The sequence below is a fragment of the Polypterus senegalus genome, chromosome 11 (assembly GCF_016835505.1).
Source record: "Polypterus senegalus isolate Bchr_013 chromosome 11, ASM1683550v1, whole genome shotgun sequence".
In the NCBI taxonomy this organism is placed as follows: Eukaryota; Metazoa; Chordata; class Cladistia; order Polypteriformes; family Polypteridae; genus Polypterus; species Polypterus senegalus.
In genome coordinates, this window is record NC_053164.1 from 142,064,234 (window position 1) to 142,083,426 (window position 19,193).

General features: G+C 36.7%; 1 protein-coding gene across 11 annotated transcripts in view; it reads right to left on the reverse strand.

The window, feature by feature from the left end:
• Positions 1–19,193, reverse strand: part of grip1 (glutamate receptor interacting protein 1) — a 572,286-nt gene that overhangs the window by 73,535 nt on the left and 479,558 nt on the right. For all 11 annotated transcript variants that reach the window (XM_039769728.1, XM_039769724.1, XM_039769727.1 and 8 more), the window contains 2 exons: positions 8,081–8,228; positions 7,652–7,821 (listed from right to left, as the gene is read on the reverse strand). In XM_039769728.1, coding sequence (XP_039625662.1) covers positions 7,652–7,821; positions 8,081–8,228 — 318 coding nt within the window. The remainder of the gene's footprint in view (positions 1–7,651; positions 7,822–8,080; positions 8,229–19,193) is intronic.

The window sequence follows — 19,193 nt, forward strand, 5'->3', positions numbered from 1 at the left end:
GAAAAGAAAACTTTTTTAGTTTCTTTCAATAAAACTTCATGTACAATTAGTAGAGCAAAATAAAACTAGTAAACCAAAAAATCTGGACAATGATTTGTTTTGTCTTTGTAAAATATTTATTTAAGAAGACATAAGACTTAAAGTAAGTTAAAAGTGGCTGGAATAGAAAGTAGAAAAAAAATTCTCTCTTTGTTAAATACCTTTCACTATATTAGTTTCTAAACTAATTCTGAGAATTCACAAATGCACTCTCTTTCATTCTGTCTTTTTGTGAATGTTCTTGAAAATGTTATAAAATCTTAACTGTGTTTCAAAGCTTGTCAGGTATGAGATGGCACAAAAAATTCTGTATTGGGAATTATATACTGTGCATATAAGAATGCCAAAGCTTATCAGTATGAATGAGAACATGCAGTATGAAAGGTGTGCTATAAAAATAAAGACTGAGTGACAAATGTAGGAGTGCATAACTCAATGTTGATAACTGCCTACACTACTGTGTACACCTGGTTCTATTCTGTACTTGCTGAATAATTTTTAAAATCACTTGAGATAAACAAGAGAAGTAGATCACACATTCACTTTATATGCATCTATATGCAAATTCTTTTTGAAAAAATTGCATTTCTCTGTGTGGTTTCTTAAGAAAGTCAGCTTCACACACTGGAGCTTGTGAATGCTGAAGAAGGTAAACAGGAAGATGAACTGATCAAAAACCTCAGCTACAAGCATGAACCAAAAAATGACACCTATTCTACTGGGGTTTACAATCTATATGCACCGCACTTCTCCAGATTTTGTCAGCTCTTAACCCAGTAATCAGTGATATTCTATTCATATTAATTTTACTTATGTATTCATTAAAACTGGATTTTAAGCCATCAAATTGCTTATTAGGAAAATGCATTTCAATATGGCTTCTGGCTTTGTACCATCTAATAAAAGTACCACTTTCACCATTCCATTATTAGAATCTCCTCAATGCCTAAAAATCAGTGCCATTTGTTTTTTCTTTTAAGAAGAATAAAAAACCTGAATGACAGCACAAGAGTGACATACTGTGCACACTGAAATGATATTAATTTTTAATGAAGTGCGCTCTTTTTCTCCAAGATGTTTGACAACCTGCAAATTCAATGGGAGACAGTTGTGATTTTAAAAAGCATTCTAAGACACAAGGCAAAATAAATAATGTAGCAGGTCAAACAGCATGAAAACATGAGACAAGCACCTTAATATTTTTACAAATTAATCTTTATTTCATGTAGTGCCTTTCACAACATGAGACTGTATCTGTTAATGCTTTCAATGTAGGGCCCTGGGCAAACTAAATAAAGTAAAAATACAAAACAAACATTAACAAAACATGTTATAGTCTAATTGGGAAAAAAAAACCATAATACTTTCAAAATTATTCTCCATTCAATAAGCCATAAAATTTCAGTGTGCCACTTCTAGATATTATCACTGTTCTTACACACAATTATACTAAAGTAGAAGGAATTAAAGATTTAAACTAGCTGTAGGTTTAAATGTTAGATTTAAATTCACAAAGGAGGAAGTTGAATTTATAACTTATGAGGAGGAACTTGAAGTAGCAATGGACTCATTACTCTCTACACCTGGATAGAATACAGAAGCAATTAAGTAGGTCAAAATTTTGTTAGGTTATAATGTATGTCATGATGTATAGAGTAATGGTCAAGGGAGATTATAGCTAAGCTATATAACTCACCAGTATAATACAATGCTAATTTTTGGTTACAGAAATTATACAACAGTGTTATAGAAAGGAAGAGAAGGGTGACTAGGCTCATTCTAGGAATTCAAGGTATAAGCTATGAGGAAAGATTGGAGGAACTGAACCTTATCAGTTTAAAGAAACATAGATTAGGAGGTCACATGCCTGAAGTTTTCATAATTACAAAGAGAATTATTATGGTGAGTCTCAGCTGTCTCTTTAAAATGTCACTTTACTTTCTAACCAACATATTCCAGACCAGGGTCCACAAGGCAGGAACAAACCCTGGACAAAGCGTCATTCCATTGCAGGGCGAACCCAAACACACACACGAGCCAATTTAGCATCACCAGTTCATCTAACCTGTATGTCCTTGGACAGTTGGAGGAAACCCATCCAGACATGGGGAGAACATGCAAACATCAGAAAGGAAGAACCCGGGACACGAACCCTGGTCTCCAAACTGAGAAGCAGCAGTGCTACAGCTGTGTCACCGTGCACTTTAAAATGATGTCTTCAAAAAGACAAAGATGTAAACTTGTTAAAGAGTAAATTTTGCACAATTATTACAGTTTTCCTTCACACTGAGAACGATAGACAAATTAAAAAAGCTCTAAAGCAGAGTGGTAAACTGTTGAACTTTGGGGAACTTCAAACTTCGTTTGAATGTTATTTTGAAAAACTGGTGAACAGGACTGATAAAGTTTGTTGGTTTAAATGGCCTTTTCTCATCACTATTGTTCTAATGTTCTAATATATGAAGAGACTGGCTGGCACTACCTCAGTATTTGTTTACATTCAACATGTTATCTTATGCTTATTGCTGCTATCAGTTTACTTCCAGTTCCTATATTGTACATAGTTATACAGGTGTCATCTGTAAAAATTGCAAACATATTTCTTTTCAGGGAAGGAAAGAGACTTAATCCTAAATTTAAAGCTCTCTCTGAAATATTTTATGTAGTTTTGGTTTCCTTTTTATTTGAAGAACATAACAGCGCTAGATAAAATCCACAACTTTAAAGTAAAAAAAAGAGAGAAGGAATTGTAACTTTTCACTTGTATAAGACCACCAAGTGGATACACGATAGAACTATTTGACTTTTAAAAAAGAAAAAAAAAAAAGGAATTTTGCATTAATAGTATGATGTGCTAAAATTAACTCAGCGAAACAAATATTACATTATAGCTACTTCTGGTTGTGTTATAATGAGGCATATCCACTGGATATATTTACATATACTGTACATATCTTTCCATTGATCTAGTTTTCGGTACTCTGACTATACTAGGCTTTGAGTGAATTAGATGCAAAAAAAAAACCTGTCTGTTAGAATTCTCTCTCAGCATTCAATATTGTGTTGCTGCAGAAAAACAGCCAGGTGAAACTGTCACTAAACAAAGAAAAACAAACCTAACACAAAATAGACTTGTATGATATATTAGTCTCAACTTTGAGAATGCTATTCAAGTTTTGTATTTACATCTACATAAAGTGTAATAATTTGGTGCATTTAAATATTAAAAAGTCTGAAAATATTTTACAAATGTAAATGCAATGGTTTATTGACTAGTACAGCTGCCTGACACCTGCAGAATTCAGCGTTCAGTTGCATGCCCTGATACCATTTACATGTTTGTAGCTTCTCAAACTTTAGTGTATTTTATCTCCAGGTACCCTCTTTTATTCTAAAGACATGCACGCTTGGACAGTAAACTTGCCCATAATAAGTGAATGTGTCAAATGATGGACGTGGAGTGGAGAAGTGGAGGTGCTCCACATATCAGCTCCAGCTCCTCCACAAACCTGTGTTAATGAGTGAGCATGTACATGTATAAATAAAAAAAAGTTGCGATGTGTGATGGTGTCAATAGTGAAGTTTTATTCTGGTATCTGCAGGCTGTTGTGGTACTTTGTATTTGTTTCATTAAATGGTAGGTCCTGCTGATAACTTTAACACTAGAATAGAGTCTACGAGAAAGCGCATAAATCCAGCCCATCTTAAATCCATTCTCACCTCTCTGTCAGTGTATTTTGTCCTGTAAATTTGTCGATAAGCAGCAAGCAGCCTGGCTTCCCATCCCCCTGCCCACCGCTGCAGCTCATGTCACAAAGAAGTTTTTCAGTGCGGGCGGCACGGTGGCTCAGTGGGTAGTGCTGCTGCCTCGCAGTTAGGAGACCCGGGTTTGCTTCCTGTGTCCTCCTTGCATGGAGTTTGCATGTTCTCCCCGTGTCTGCGTGGGTTTCCTCCAGGTGCTCCGGTTTCCTCCCACAGTCCAAAGACGTGCAGGTTAGGTTTACTGGCTATCCTAAATTGTCCCTAGTGTGTGTGTGAGTGTGTCCTGCGGGTGTGTTTCCTGCCTTGCGCCCTGTGTTAGCTGGGATTGGCTCCAGCAGACCCCCGTGACCCTGTAGTTAGGATATAGTGGGTTGGATAATGGATGGAGTTTCTCCGTGCTCAGTGTTTATCTTCGGGTGTAAGTGTTGTAGCTTTATAGGATAAAATAGTACATCATCATTTGGAATATGTACATTTCATGTGTGTTCCCTGTCAACAACAATCTATGTAAAATGTAGTTAACACAGAAATGTTTTTCATGTTTTTAGTAATAATTTTATGTCAAGTTTACCATTTTTAGTAGAGAGCTGCTATTATTGTTAATATTATACAATAAAAAAATACATTTGATTTGCGTCTGTAATAGCCGCTGTAAATGTATAGTGCTTGTCAAAGTTAGCATTTTTTTTATTCAGTTTTATTCTCCCAGTCGCGTCCATGCTCTCCCTGATCTGACACTGCTGTTTTCAAATAAAGATGTGCTATAACAGAGGTGAACTCAGATCAGAGAAAGAGAACAGAAGCCCTCCCCGCAAGAAACGTCCACTCACATATAAGAACAACGCAGCTGCACCAGGCAAGAAGATGAAAGATGGCACCGTTTGGATACAGGACAAAGTCCACCATCATCCTGCCAATCACCTGTCCTTAAAAGAAACAGCACGGCTTACAGAGCTTGCCAGAGCTACACCTTCCAGATCTAAACACTAGCATGGTGTATGTACCCAAAAAAAGTCTAACTGCATTCTTGTACCATTGCCTGCGTACTAAAGTGTCAGCAGGTATTTTTCATGGCATCACACGTGTAATTTGTGAGCATGCCCTTGATGATCAAACAGAGGAAGCTCTGCAGTATACTTATGACTTTACACTGTAGAAAGATAAGTAAATAAATCAAGATAAGTAACATTTGATCTGGCTTTTATCCATCCATCCATCCATTAAGCAACATATAAATGCTTCTTATGTAAAGACCATCACAAAACATAATCACAAACATGAGTTTGCACAATACATTGGCGAGCTCTGTAAGCCGTGCTGTTTCTTTGAATTTAACATTCCAGCTACACATTTCTTTCACTATCTTTAAATTAGGAACTTTGTTAAACAGAACCTTCCTGATTTTCCTCATCTTGCACCCACATCCATGCTGGAAAAAATATTGCTCAATTTCAAGGACTCAGACACCATCTCTGCAATATATAAAATTATTTTACAGTCCCTCCCTTTCAAAGATCCAAGAGGACACAGGGAAAAATATCTTTCAATTAATATATCAGAAAAGGAGTGGAAAATAGCAATGCAGAGAATTCACTCGAGCTCTATATGCACAAAGCATACAATTATACAACTCAAAATTATATATCGAGCACATCTGTCTCGACTAAAACTCTCCAAAATGTTTCCAGGGCAAGATCCAACCTGCGAACGCTGCAATCAAGTGCCAGCCTCACTGGGTCCATGTTTTGGGCCTGCACCAAATTAGCATCATTCTGGACCAAAATTTTTAATTACCTTTCAGACAGCCTTGGTCTCACAACCCCTCCTAACCCATTAACAGCTGTGTTTAGGGTTCTTACAGATGGGTTTAAAGTGGAGAAGGACAAACAAACTGTGATTGTATTCACTACACTTTTGGCACACAGACTTATTTTGCTAAACTGGAAGAATCCTAACTCTCCTCTTTTAAGTCAGTGCGAAACTGATGTTTTATACTATTTGAAATTGGAAAAAATCAAATACTCAGTTAGAGGATCTGTACAGATATTTTTCAAAACATGGCAGGATCTAATCAGTAATATTTTGGAATACGCTCTTAAAGCACAGAGGAAGCAATTATTTCTGTATTTCTTTTTCTTCTCCATTCATTTCTATTGGCTTATCAAACTTATCAATTTAGGTATGTTTACAAGTTTTACTCCGTTGGCCTCTCTCTCTCTCTCTCTCTCTCTCTCTCTCTCTCTCTCTCTCTCTCTCTCTCAGGGGTGGGGGTCAACTAGTTCTCAATCCTACTTTTTGTAAAAATTGATTGATTTGTATGGAATGACTGCAATAAAATTAATCAAATTTCAAAAAAAATAAATGTCCATGATTCTCAGTAGGAAAAAGATGGGCTATCCTCTCAGAGTGGTAGGTGAGTTACTACCTCAAGTTGAAGAGTTTAATAATCACAGAGTCTTGTTCACAAGTGAGAAGGGAAAGGGATGGTGAGATCGACTGATAGACAGAATGAGGCAGCAAGCACAGTTATTTGGTTGCTATACCAGTTCGTAGTGGTGAGGAAGGTGTCAAGCCAGAAGGCAAAGTTCTCAGTTTACCAGTCAATCTATGTTACTATACCCTCACCTACTGTCATTAGCTTTGGGTAATGAACAAAAGGATAGGTAAAAGTAGCGAAAATTAGTTTTCTCTGCAGTGGGCTGGGCTCTCCATTATAGATGAGTTGAGAAGCATAGACATCTGGGAGAGACATAGAGAGGAAAGTCACCGACCCTTTGCAGGAACAAATTAAAGTGGTCCGAGCATCTTACTTGGTTGCCTTTTGGACGCCTCCCTGCTGAGGTTTTACAGGCCTGACCAGCTGGAAAGAGAACCTGGGGGAAGACACAGGGCCTGCTGGAAGGATTATATCTCCCAGATGGCTTAGGATTGCCTTGGGATGCCACAGTATGTTGGTAATTGTGGCTGGGAAAAAAAAACTGTTGTCTCTTGACCCAGTCATGGATAAGCAGTAAAAATGAAATGAAATGAGATATGTTTAGTGTATAAAAGACAATTGAACATATATCTCTGTAATAGTTTCACAGCTCCATTAACTGCCTATGCTCTCAATTCCCAAAGTTCTTTGTAAAATTAAAGCTTGGTCTAATGGGTGTTTTAGCTGTTCCATTAAAAAATGTGTACACTCCTAATTCATTAGGATTCAACACTGCGATAGCCCTGAAATACTATTTAGAACATAAAGTGCCTCATTTCTAAAAGAAATGCGCAGTACATACTGTATGTATTGTTTGCATTTTCTTGTACAGTATATGTATATTGTATTTTCTTTGCTCTCCAAACAAAATACTGATCTGTTACAAAGGACCCTGTGGAAACATTGAACATTTTCAAAGATCTCCTCACAATAGCACTTATGATAAACAGAATAAGAATGTAAATTACATGACTGTGATTAAAAAAAATTGTGTTGGTAGTCATTAGGGAAAAATACTATATTACAAGTACATAATAGCTGAATGAAAGAGCATTCAGCATAAGCCAGTTAGAAAGGCACTATATAAAATGAAGAATAATTAAAGCAACAAATCAATTGCATTGTCATTTGCTTAATATTTAAAATTAATAATCAAACACTGCTTTTTGCTGCTGAATTCCTTTAAGGCTGCTTCACAAAAAGGAGTTGTTAAAAGAATTAAATTATGGCATTAAAAACAGTTAAATTGTCATTATATTTACTTCAGAATATTAGCTCAGACTTTTTAATTGATTTTACTTGTAAAGTAGTTATTTATTTTTCACAATATTTCAAAACATAAAGGAGGAAAGAAATTAAAGTAAGTTATCTTACCATGTTCTGGACCCTTTAGAGCCAGTCTTGTTTGGTGTTGAGGAAGAATTTCTAGTTTGACATGTTCACATGCACTAGCCAGGAGCTGTGTTGATTCTGCTAAAGTGCAGTACTCCATGCTGGTGCCATCAACTGATAATATGTGATCACCAGCATGTAATGCACCACACCTGTTTAGGATCAAGATCATCATATTAGTGACTATAATCAACCCACTATACAATTAAACAACTGAATAAAGAAAACTGCACAAAAATTGTCTATATTTTCCACTGTAACAAAATATTGCTTTACTGATTTTTATGGAAATGCTATGTATACAAATACAATAAAAGCATAGAAATTTTTTCCACCTCTTTAAATCTACGACTCCTTTCCACTTTTTAAAACATGACACTACTGATAACCATATTGCGGAGGCTGTCCTACCTGTCAGCAATGCTTGCAGGCTTAATTTTGTCAATGACAATAACTTGCTTGTTACAATACATTGAGGTAGTCAGTGCAATGCCCAAACTGGAGCCAGGGGTTTTGGCAACTTCTACCAGGAGGGGCCCTGAAGCAGTAGACACAGAATCTACAAAGAGAAGAAAATTAATAATAAACACCATTAGCAGCTTTTGAGGATGGCAGAGTAGTAAGCAGCAGTCACAAATTAGTGTTGATCAAATTTCAGTCCCAGATCTGATGTCGTCTACATGAAATTTACATATTTTTCCTGTGTCCACACATTTGCTCCTGTTTCTTACCACAACCCAAAAATGTCCATGTTTGGCTAAGTGGGGATTTTGAATTGGTGTTGCTAGAACAACACTGTGTGAATGCTTAAGTGCTGAATTAAATTAAATTCAATCTGTTCAATGAATTTAATGAAATCCATCTGTACATAGATGAAGATTTCACTTTTTGCCTGATACTACCAGGAATCTGCAATCCTATAATGAAAATAATCATTATCTGAATATGAAAATCTAATCATTAATATGCACTGCAAATATTTATGTACATAATTAATAACAGATACAGAAAATATTGATTAATGTAAATAATTTCCAAGACTAACTGCTTCAAACTATGTAAGTGACTCAAAACATTTTTATGATTTTGAGTAGATTGTTTAACCTTCTTACACTAGCAATGGATTTTTTTATATGTTCAATACAAGGACCATCTTTTTAAAATAGACTTTAATTTAAGATAAGAGATTCTAAAAAATTTTTACAATAGATTCTACAAAAATAATTTTTATAATAGTGTGCCTAAAAATATAAATACTGTATTACAAATATTTAAAAAGTGCTTTCAAAAAATGTTATAATAATCACAAAAAACAGCAACTGCAATCTATGAAAATTTCATCAATTTTATAAAATATCAGTGGCTAATTAATTTTTATTGGATCTATAGTTCTAAATGTAGTAAATCATATGTTACAGCCCTTGATTTTGTTATTCATTGAGGTTCACTTTTATTTGGAAGCATTTTATTTTGCTTCTTCTTCTTGTTACATTACTAACCTTAGCCCATGAAGTTGGTCTTTACAGGTAAAAAGTAGTGTTCGTCTGGCAAGAAAAATGCTGTGTGACATAGCTACTTGAAATTTTAAAAGAGCTGAGCCAATTAAAAATAATGAGCAGAAAGGCAGCATGATTTTAATGGTAAAAATAAGAACCAGAATTAGAAAAAAAAGAGACATTATGCAGCCTAGACAGAGTTCCCCACCTAAGATAGAGGCTCTGAAGGTGGCCATCCAGATTTGAAGGATATCTTAAAACGGAATGGCGAATCAACCTACTGTGTGAACATCATTTTCTGCGCTTAGGAATGATCCTCAAGTCCAATGTAAAGATACCGAAGAAGGAAACAATAAGATGTGGACCTATTTCTTGAATATCATATTTAGTAGCCACATCAACAATAACTGGAGGCAGAGTAGAAGCATGACCAGAAAAGACACAAGGAGAAAGAAAAAAAAAAAAAAAAAAAAAAAAACCCCCACAGACTTTAAATGAGAAACGTGGAAGGTAGAGTAAACTAGAGTGTCAATTTTACAGTGTTACTGTACAGAACACATGTTGACTTGATTACAATAAATTTGCACAGGTTAAATTACTTTACTCTAGTCCAAAATCTCAGAGTCATATAAATAAAATAATGTCTGCATTTTTCAACTTTGAACACAGATCCAGAAAGCAATGTCGATAGCTCATCACTGATGATTTTTGTAATTGCTAGCAATCAAAGATACAATGTGTTATAAGAGAAAAGCCAAGCAAAATGACAACTTTTATTGGCTAACTAAAAAGATTACAAGCTTTCGAGGCAACTCAGGCCCCTTCTTCAGTCTAGATGTAATCTATACTAATAAAAGGCAAAGCCCTCACTCACTCACTCATCACTAATTCTCCAACTTCCCGTGTAGGTAGAAGGCTGAAATTTGGCAGACTCATTCCTTACAGCTTACTTACAAAAGTTGGGCAGGTTTCATTTCGAAATTCTACGCCTAATGGTCATAACTGGAAGGTATTTTTCTCCATTAACTGTAATGGAGTTGAGCTGGAAGGGCGGAGTTTCGTGTGACATCATCACGCCTCCTACGTAATCACGTGAACTGATTGTCAACGCAGTGCGTAGAAAACCAGGAAGACCTCCAAAAAGCGCTTAAGAAAACATGCATTATATAATTGAGAAGGCAGCGAAAAACAATAAGAAGCGAGCGAGTGACATATACTACCATATTCATGAGTGTTGCTGCCTCGGAAAGAAAGCAAGGTGTAAACCTAAACTTTAAATTAAGTTCATAGACAGGCTACCGCTGGCGTTTCACATGCCCACAGGTAATGCGGGATACAAGTTTAATGAGAGGACGCAGGATATAAGCGAGTTTTGATCACTTTGTAACTAAGTTAAAATTGTAGGTGAAGGGTGTGCTTATGCAAATTCGAGACTGTGTTTGTGGGGGATTGACAGTTAAAGGCGGGTGGGGGAGTCACGTCATCATCTCCCCTCCCATTCATCTAATTTCGGTCTGAGCTGAGCTCGCGGCTAATGCCGTCTTCGAAGCAACTTTGTCAGACTGCCACCAAATACTCACAGAAAAATCCACAAGTTAATACACACGCTGTCTCTATAGAGTTTCTCCACACTGAATCCTCCAGGCACTACTTACAAAAGGTCACATTGACAATCGTGTTACGTTATTTTTAAAATCTTTCCTTTTCTTAGCACAAGCACAGCTGAGAAGCTTCGATGCATGTGCTCCATAACGTTAAAAATAATGCATTTAATCACACTTTGCATTACAAGCAAAGGGAGCTTTTGTCAATGCATGATTTCCTGGTACACCGATTACATTGATCAGCGCATCCCGATTCATTTTACCCTGGCACCACCTTAGTTTGAGAAGAAGTCTGAAAAATATGAGGTTAACACAGAAAAACATCACCAATTCAAGCTTTATGAATAATCGATTAAGCCATCAATAATTGTTTTGGTAAAGCCATCCTCCTTCCATTTTATAATTTTTCCGCCAATAGCCATGATTAAATGAGCGGTAAATAAAGTAAGAGCAAAGCGAGGGTGACTTATTTAGGCAGGCATATATATGACAGCAACACTCATGACAATGTCAATCATGTTACGTTATTATTAAAATGTTTCCTTTTCTTTTCATTACTTCTTTAACACACTACTTCTCCTGCGAGGCGGGGATTTTGCTATATATATATATATGAATGACCTCCAAAGAGCTGAGACTTTTGATATCATGAGCGTGTCTGCAAAACTGGGTCTCCTGCCCAGCAAAAGTCGAGCAGCCAGCGCGCAAGCATAGCTGTGCCGGCCTTTGAGGCGCTGACTGCGCTTCTGCCTTAAGTCAAAGTGAGCACTTTTAATTTTTTTCATCCTCCCCCTGCGCTATAGCCCAGACAAGTGCAAACACGGGACCCCTTTTCTACACCACGGAAAAATAATATTAAGGCGATTCACACTTTCTTTTGCGTATCGATTATGAGGTCCTCACCTCGGATTATGAAACACGCACACGAGTGGAGGACTGACAGTGCCATCACAGCCGATTAATGGCAGGGGCGTCTCACCAGTCTACACAAGACCCACGCGACTGTCCCAAAAGGCGATCATAGCGTCAGCGAACACATCTCTCTATACTATATAAAAGAAAAAGGCAACTTTCCTTTCTTTACACCTTTTTCCTTTTATCCCAAACCAAAGCCTTTCTCTCTTAACACTGCAGAGGACACAAAACTAATTTTCTTTAAATGCCGGTAAGGCACATTACCAGAGGCACAAATTTGAGCGTTCACATAGAAAATGTAATTTCTATACCACAGCCGTCGTGTAGCGCCTTTCAAAAGGGATCTACTACCGAGAGATGATCCATATACATTTTAGCTGCTGTTAGTTACTTACCTGTTGTGTTACACAGTCTTTAAAATGTAGTTTACCTGAAACCACTCCAGTAGTGCTCAATGTACCTGTACTTCTTAAAACGTTAATGTTTTACTGTTTAATAACTTATAGACTATATTTTATTATTTTTCCCTTGCACTCAGTGACCAAAGCTATACACACACATATAGACACATACAAACATACACACAAGTATATGTATATATATATATATATATATATATATATATATATATATATATATATATATATATATATATACACATACATACATACATACATACACACACACACACACATACATACATACATACACACATATATATATAATTTGTGTGTGTGTATGTATGTATATATATGATGTAGATAGGTATGTGTATATATATATATATATATGTATATGTAGATATGTATATAGATATGTAGATATGAAGATATGTATGTGTATATATATGTGTGTGTGTGTGTGTGTGTGTGTGTATATATATATATATATATATATATATATATATATATATATATATATATATATATATGACAGCAGCAATCCAAGCTGTGAGAAAACACTAAAAGGAGGCGTGTCAGACGTTGTGGTACATTTTCTGATGCAGGTAGACGAAAAAACTTTGTGACGCTGCCGCCAAATACACAAAACAATTACTTTGACAATCATGTTACATTATTTTTAAAATGTTTCCTTTTCTTTTCATAACTTCTTTAACACATGACATACTGCTGGCTGGGTATTTTGCTATATATATATATATATATATATATATCACAGCGACACTCATAACAGTGACAAAACAATTACATTGACAATCATGTTACGTTATTTTCAAAATGTTTCCTTTTCTTTCTCTTTCCTTCTTTAACACACTACTTCTCCGCTGCCAAGCGCGGGTATATATATATATATATATATATATATATATATATATATATATATATAGATATATATATATATATATATAGATAGATATGAGAACAACATATATATATATATATATATATATATATAGATATATATATAGATAGATATGAGAACAACACTCATATAAATGACAAAACAATTACATTAACAATCAAGTTACGTTGTTTTTCAAATTTTTCCTTTTCTTTTTCGTACCTTCTTTAACACACTACTTCTCCGCTGCGAAGCGCGGGTATTTTGCTAGTCATGTGTTATAAGAGAAGGACTTAATGCTGAAGATAGAACACTCCATATATCAAACCCATCATAGGCATTCATACTAAATGTGATAGTTAAATTTCTTAAAATCTCCAGATTTTAGTAAAAGCTTTCTCTTTCCAGTAAAAGGTTTTGCAAGCAAGACTAAACTAGACCACTTCTCTGAGAAATTCAAATAATTAGGAAGAACTAATACAACAAAAAAAACTTTCTAAACGTACTGTAAGTTTATGGAAGTCACTATTCCAGCTATTTTTTAACACATTGCATCTTCTAAAACACTTCAGTCTTGCAATCTGTCTAACTTTCCCCCACCTTTCAATATCTAGTCCATGAATTGAGATTGAATAGTTTTGATGAAGATGCAGGCAGTATTTCCAAATTCTATAAAGAAATTTCAAGTATTTACCCAGGAACTAGCTTAATTTCCAGCCTTTCCATCCACTTTAAAATATAATTATAGTTCTGTGCAGTGTACACTGATAAAAGTACTTGCGCCATAATGAATAACAATGAATTGTTCAATTAAAGCTATAGGGACATTTTTATCCATTTCTAGGTCCCTAAGCAGTATTGCTATTTTCTACATGAAGTGCTAAAACACCATTTGCTCTGTGTCAGCTGAGTGCCTGCCACAGCCCCCAGCGGATTTGTAGATGTTTAATGGCAGGAAAAAATCCCCAGTTAGCTACTCTGAGTACAAAGCATTTTGTGACAGCATTCTACATGAAATTCACAATATAAAGATCAATTGGATGCTTACATCTCATACATTAAAAGTCACTGCCCTACAACCAATGTGGAGAAGCCATAATTCTCAAAACTACATACTTCAGTGGCTATCTATTTTCTGGGCTGTATAATGATTATTGTGTACAACAATAAAATTATCTTTTGTGTTTTTTGGCAAAGACCTTCTGAAAGCAATGAGATGACTGATTCAAAATGAACTTGGCTTCCTGGCTCTGAGAAGGTAACAGTGGTTGCATGTGTTCATCTCTTAATCAGTAATTAATTCAAGAATGTAATTTAACTCTTTGCTTAATGAGACTGTAATCCACATTAAAATTGCTTCTGGCTCATTTTATCAACTGCATCATTAAGTAGATGTCTACCCATTTCTGCAATTTGGTACCACACTATGAAGATTTTACATATCTATACATATGCCCTCCAAGCATCACAAAATGGAAAAAAGTAATAATTACTGTGCAAACGTATGTATTCCTAGGTTAAATGGTAATTCTAAATGGTCTCATTTTAGGTGAATTGTGTAAGATTTTTTTGAAATCACAGTGAAGTGACTACTTACAGTGCACAATAGAATCACCAGTTGTATATGTGCTCAAACTGTACAAGCAGTCTGACTGATATGCCACAATGTGGGTGCTCAGACTATTTATGTACAAGGCCCTAACAGACAATTTTAACCATTGACTTTATTCCCAAAAAAATAAAATAAAAATATAGTAACATGATTCCCAAAATGTCATAAAAGAAAGGAGCTGCATTGCTGGCTCTTGCTGTATTGTGCTGAAGAACTACAAAGAAAAGATAAAAGCATAACAATATACATGGGTGGCTGTGGCACAGACAATAAGGTCTATTTTACTCAGAGAATTGGAGATATGTAATCGATGTAATTTACTTTTGTGTATGTTCATTTCGGGTTCTTCCAGTAACCATTTCCTATTTGAAATCAAAATGGTGAAAATGGGCATGGCAATGGCAACACCCAATACTATGCAACACTCACCATGGTCATTACACAATGAAATTAAGAAAATTTGATAGCAACATCAGAAAAAGACAGCCAACTGAAATTTCTGACAAGACAGCCCAGTTGTTAAGATACAATCAGGCATCAGAACCCCCAAATCATACTGCACGTGAAATGGCGGCCAATGAGGCTGAAATTCGAGCCTAATCTGAAAGTCACTGGGTGACAGCGGATCAAACTTAGAATTGTTCCAAAACAGCACAGGGAATGCCTGGCATTAGTCATCTTATTTTTAAGCTATTTAAAAAACACTTTCTTCATCTTAGAAATACAGTGGACCCTTGACTTACGAACTCAATTCGTTCGCGAGGGCTGGTTGTAACTCAAGTTGGTTGTAAGTCAAGACTATTTTTCCCATAAGAAATAACGGAAATACCCATAATGCGCTCCGAACCTCCCACAGCAATACTTAAACTTTTCATAATAGAAAAGGGTTGTATAATGTGCATAATTTACCCAAAACACCAATAATTTTTCTAATGTACTAACCAAAAAGTTATAAAAAGTGTGTAGCCAACCAGAAACAACAATTTCACACTGTACTCACCATTTAATTTGACATCTTTGAGCCGCAGGAAGGGAGGAGGAGGAGAATGAAACGGATTGTGGTTATTGTTTAGAATGAGCCTCCTTATGCAAATCTTTTTCTTTGTAAAATTGTCGAGATGGTGGATTTCGACATGCTGTACATATTAGCGAGATCGGTCACACGAACATCGCTCTCATATTTGCGAACAATTTTCTTCTTCATTTCGATTGTGATTGCTGTTTCTCAAGTTAATAATGACAGTAGTTGAGCACTCAGTCCAAAGCTGGTCATGTTGTGAACTGCTGTAATAATACACTCCAAAGCAAGCCGGTGCTGACTCAACCCGCTAGCTAACATCCCTTAACAATCGCTTTTTTTACCTTCGTTACCTTCTCTTCCTTAGCAATTATGTGTCTTGCTTGCCATGGTCGTAGTGAAATATATTATATATATATATATATATATATATATATATATATATATATATATATATATATATATATATATATATATATATATATATAGTGAAACAAGGCAGCCTTACACACACAGGCACACACCGGTTTAGCCATCACCACATGTTTATTTACACTATTTACAAACATTTCTCAAAGTCAAGTGCACTGCCACCAAACCCCCCAAAGTCTAGGCTCTCAATAGCCACTATCTTCTTACACAACACAATGACCTCGTCCTCCTCCTCACCCGACTCCAGCCTTGATTGCAGGGCGGCGGCTCCTTAAGTAGGTGGCTGACTGTTGACCACACCCAGCCACCTGCGACAATATATATAGATAAATCACTGCACTGACCAAAATGGGCTGCGACAATATATATAGATAAATCACTGCACTGACCAAAATTACGATCACAAACACATGTATCTGGGCTCCGACTGACGCTTATGAACGCTCTCGGCTGTTTGTTTACAATCGCACAAGCAGATACGTGACGCATTTGGGTTAAATAGCATAAGATGTTGGTCGTTACATCAAGTTGTTCACATGTCAGGCCGGTCGTATATCAAGGGTCGACTGTAATGCAGAATTAGAGCAGTTTATTTTATGTGAGATATATTAAGGTTAGTTCATTCATTTGTTCTAAAAACAACTAAATGTCCTTAGGCTGCTTACATTTTTCTAACACTATTCTATGTTTATTGAAATTGCAGCAACAACTCATTGACAGCTACAGTATGACCAAACATCTACTAAATACCTTTCTTTAAATCTGTTTCTAATCTATACTAATAAAAGGCAAAGCCCTCACTGACTGACTGACTGACTCACTCACTCATCACTAATTCTTCAACTTCCCGTGTAGGTAGAAGGCTGACATTTGGCAGGCTCATTCCTTACAGCTTACTTACAAAAGTTGGGCATTTCGAAATTCTACACATAATGGTCATAACTGGAACCTATTTTTCTCCTTATACTGTAATGGACGTTAGCTCGATGGCCGTGGGGGGGCGGAGCAGTGTGTGACATCATCACGCCTCCCACGTAATCACGTGAATTGACTGTGACCGCGAGTGCGTAGAAAGAAGGAAGAGCTCCTAAAGAGTGCTGAAGAAAAACGCTGAATACTTTATTCGCGAGATAAAAGTTTAATGAGAAGACACGAGGTATAAACGAGTCTTTGGATCACTTTGTAACGGAGTTAAAATTGCTGTAGCGAGAAACTTTTAAGTGCCGGGTCTTAGCTAACATTAAATAAAGCCGTGGACATCGCAACATCACACAAGAGAGCAGCTCACGTGAACTGACTGAACGCAGTACAAGTGATCACTTCCATGCATCAAACCTGTTCAAAAAACGCATTACACAATTGAAAAGGTAGGAAAAGAATATACTCCGAGTTGAGCTCCACAGCTAATGCGGTCTTGCGGAAGCAACTTCGTCACGCTGCCACCAAATACTCACAGAAAAATCCACAAGTTAATACACACACTGTCTCTAGAGTTTCTCCACACTCAATGTATTCCTCGCATCCCATTTATTCCCTCTGATCTCCCATTTCAATTCAGATGCCTCCAATTTCCAGTAAGGGTCTGCTGCGCGATGACAAGTAATAAGTCTCAATGACAGACCCTACAAAAGGATGGCATTGATTTCAGGCAAGATTGCTTTTCTCCTGGACAACTATACGCTGCATTCTCAAGAGTGAGCTCGTGCAGCTTCGTCATATTACAACCACAGTGCTGAACTGACAACGTGATATACAAAGAGAACTATAATAATCGTAATAAACGAACAATAAAACAGCGGGGAACCCATGGATTAAATAAAAAGGCAGCTTCCTTGGCAAAGCAAGGAAAAAGGATGGCTTTATATGTCGTTCGTTTATAAAACAGCGGAGAAGCTGTGTAAAGGCTGCTTCACAAAAAACCAGCGGAGCGCCTTATATGAGCAGGCTGTCAGCTAAAGAAGAGAATCAATAAATATCTATAATCGTACTAAACAAACAAAAAATAGCGTACAAGCCACGGATTAAATAAAGGAAATGGGTACCTGAACAGTAAAGTAAGTCTCGAATAGCTACACAATAACTATAAGAATCGTAATAAACGAACAATAAAACAGTACACAACCGCGAAGCCAGGAGAAACTACGGTCTTATATGGCGTTCATTTATAAAGCAGCGGAGAAGCTGTGTGAAGGCAGCTACACAAAAAAACAGCAGAGCGCCCCACTCTGAATGTATTCTTCTCATCACCGTTCTACCCTCTGATCTCCCATTTCAATTCAAATGCCTCAAATTTACAGTAAGGCTCTTCTTCGCGATGACAATTAATAAGTCTCAGGGACAGACCCTACAAAAGGAAGGAAGGAAGGATGGATGGATGGATGGATGGATGGATAGATAGATACTTTATTAATCCCAAGGGGAAATTCACATAATCCAGCAGCAGTATACTGATACAAAGAAACAATATTAAATTAAATAGTAATAAAATGAAAAAAAAAAAAATAATTAATGTTAGCATTTACTCCCGGGTGGAATTGAAGAGTCGCATAGTGTGGGGAGGAACGATCTCCTCAGTCTGTCAGTGGAGCAAGACAGTGACAAAAGTCTGTCACTGAAGCTACTCCTCTGCCTGGAAATGACACTGTTCAGTGGATGCAGTGGATTATTCATGATTGACAGGAGTTTGCTTAATGCCCGTCGCTCTGCCACAGATGTTAAACTGTCCAACTTTACTCCTACAATAGAGCCTGCCTTCTTAACAAGTTTGTCCAGGCGTGAGGCGTCTTTCATCTTTATGCTGCCACCCCAGCACACCACCGCGTAGAAGAGGGCACTCGCCACAACCGTCTGGTAGAACATCTGCAGCATCTTACTGCAGATGTTGAAGGATGCCAACCTTCTCAGAAAGTATAGTCTGCTCTGACCTTTCTTACATAGAGCATCAGTATTGGCAGTCCAGTCCAATTTGTCATCCAGCTGCACTCCCAGATATTTATAGGTCTGCACCCTCTGCACACAGTCACCTCTGATGATCACAGGGTCCATGAGGGGCCTGGGCCTCCTAAAATCCACCACCAGCTCCTTGGTCTTGCTGGTGTTAAGGTGTAAGTGGTTTGAGTCGCACCATTTAACAAAGTCTTTGATT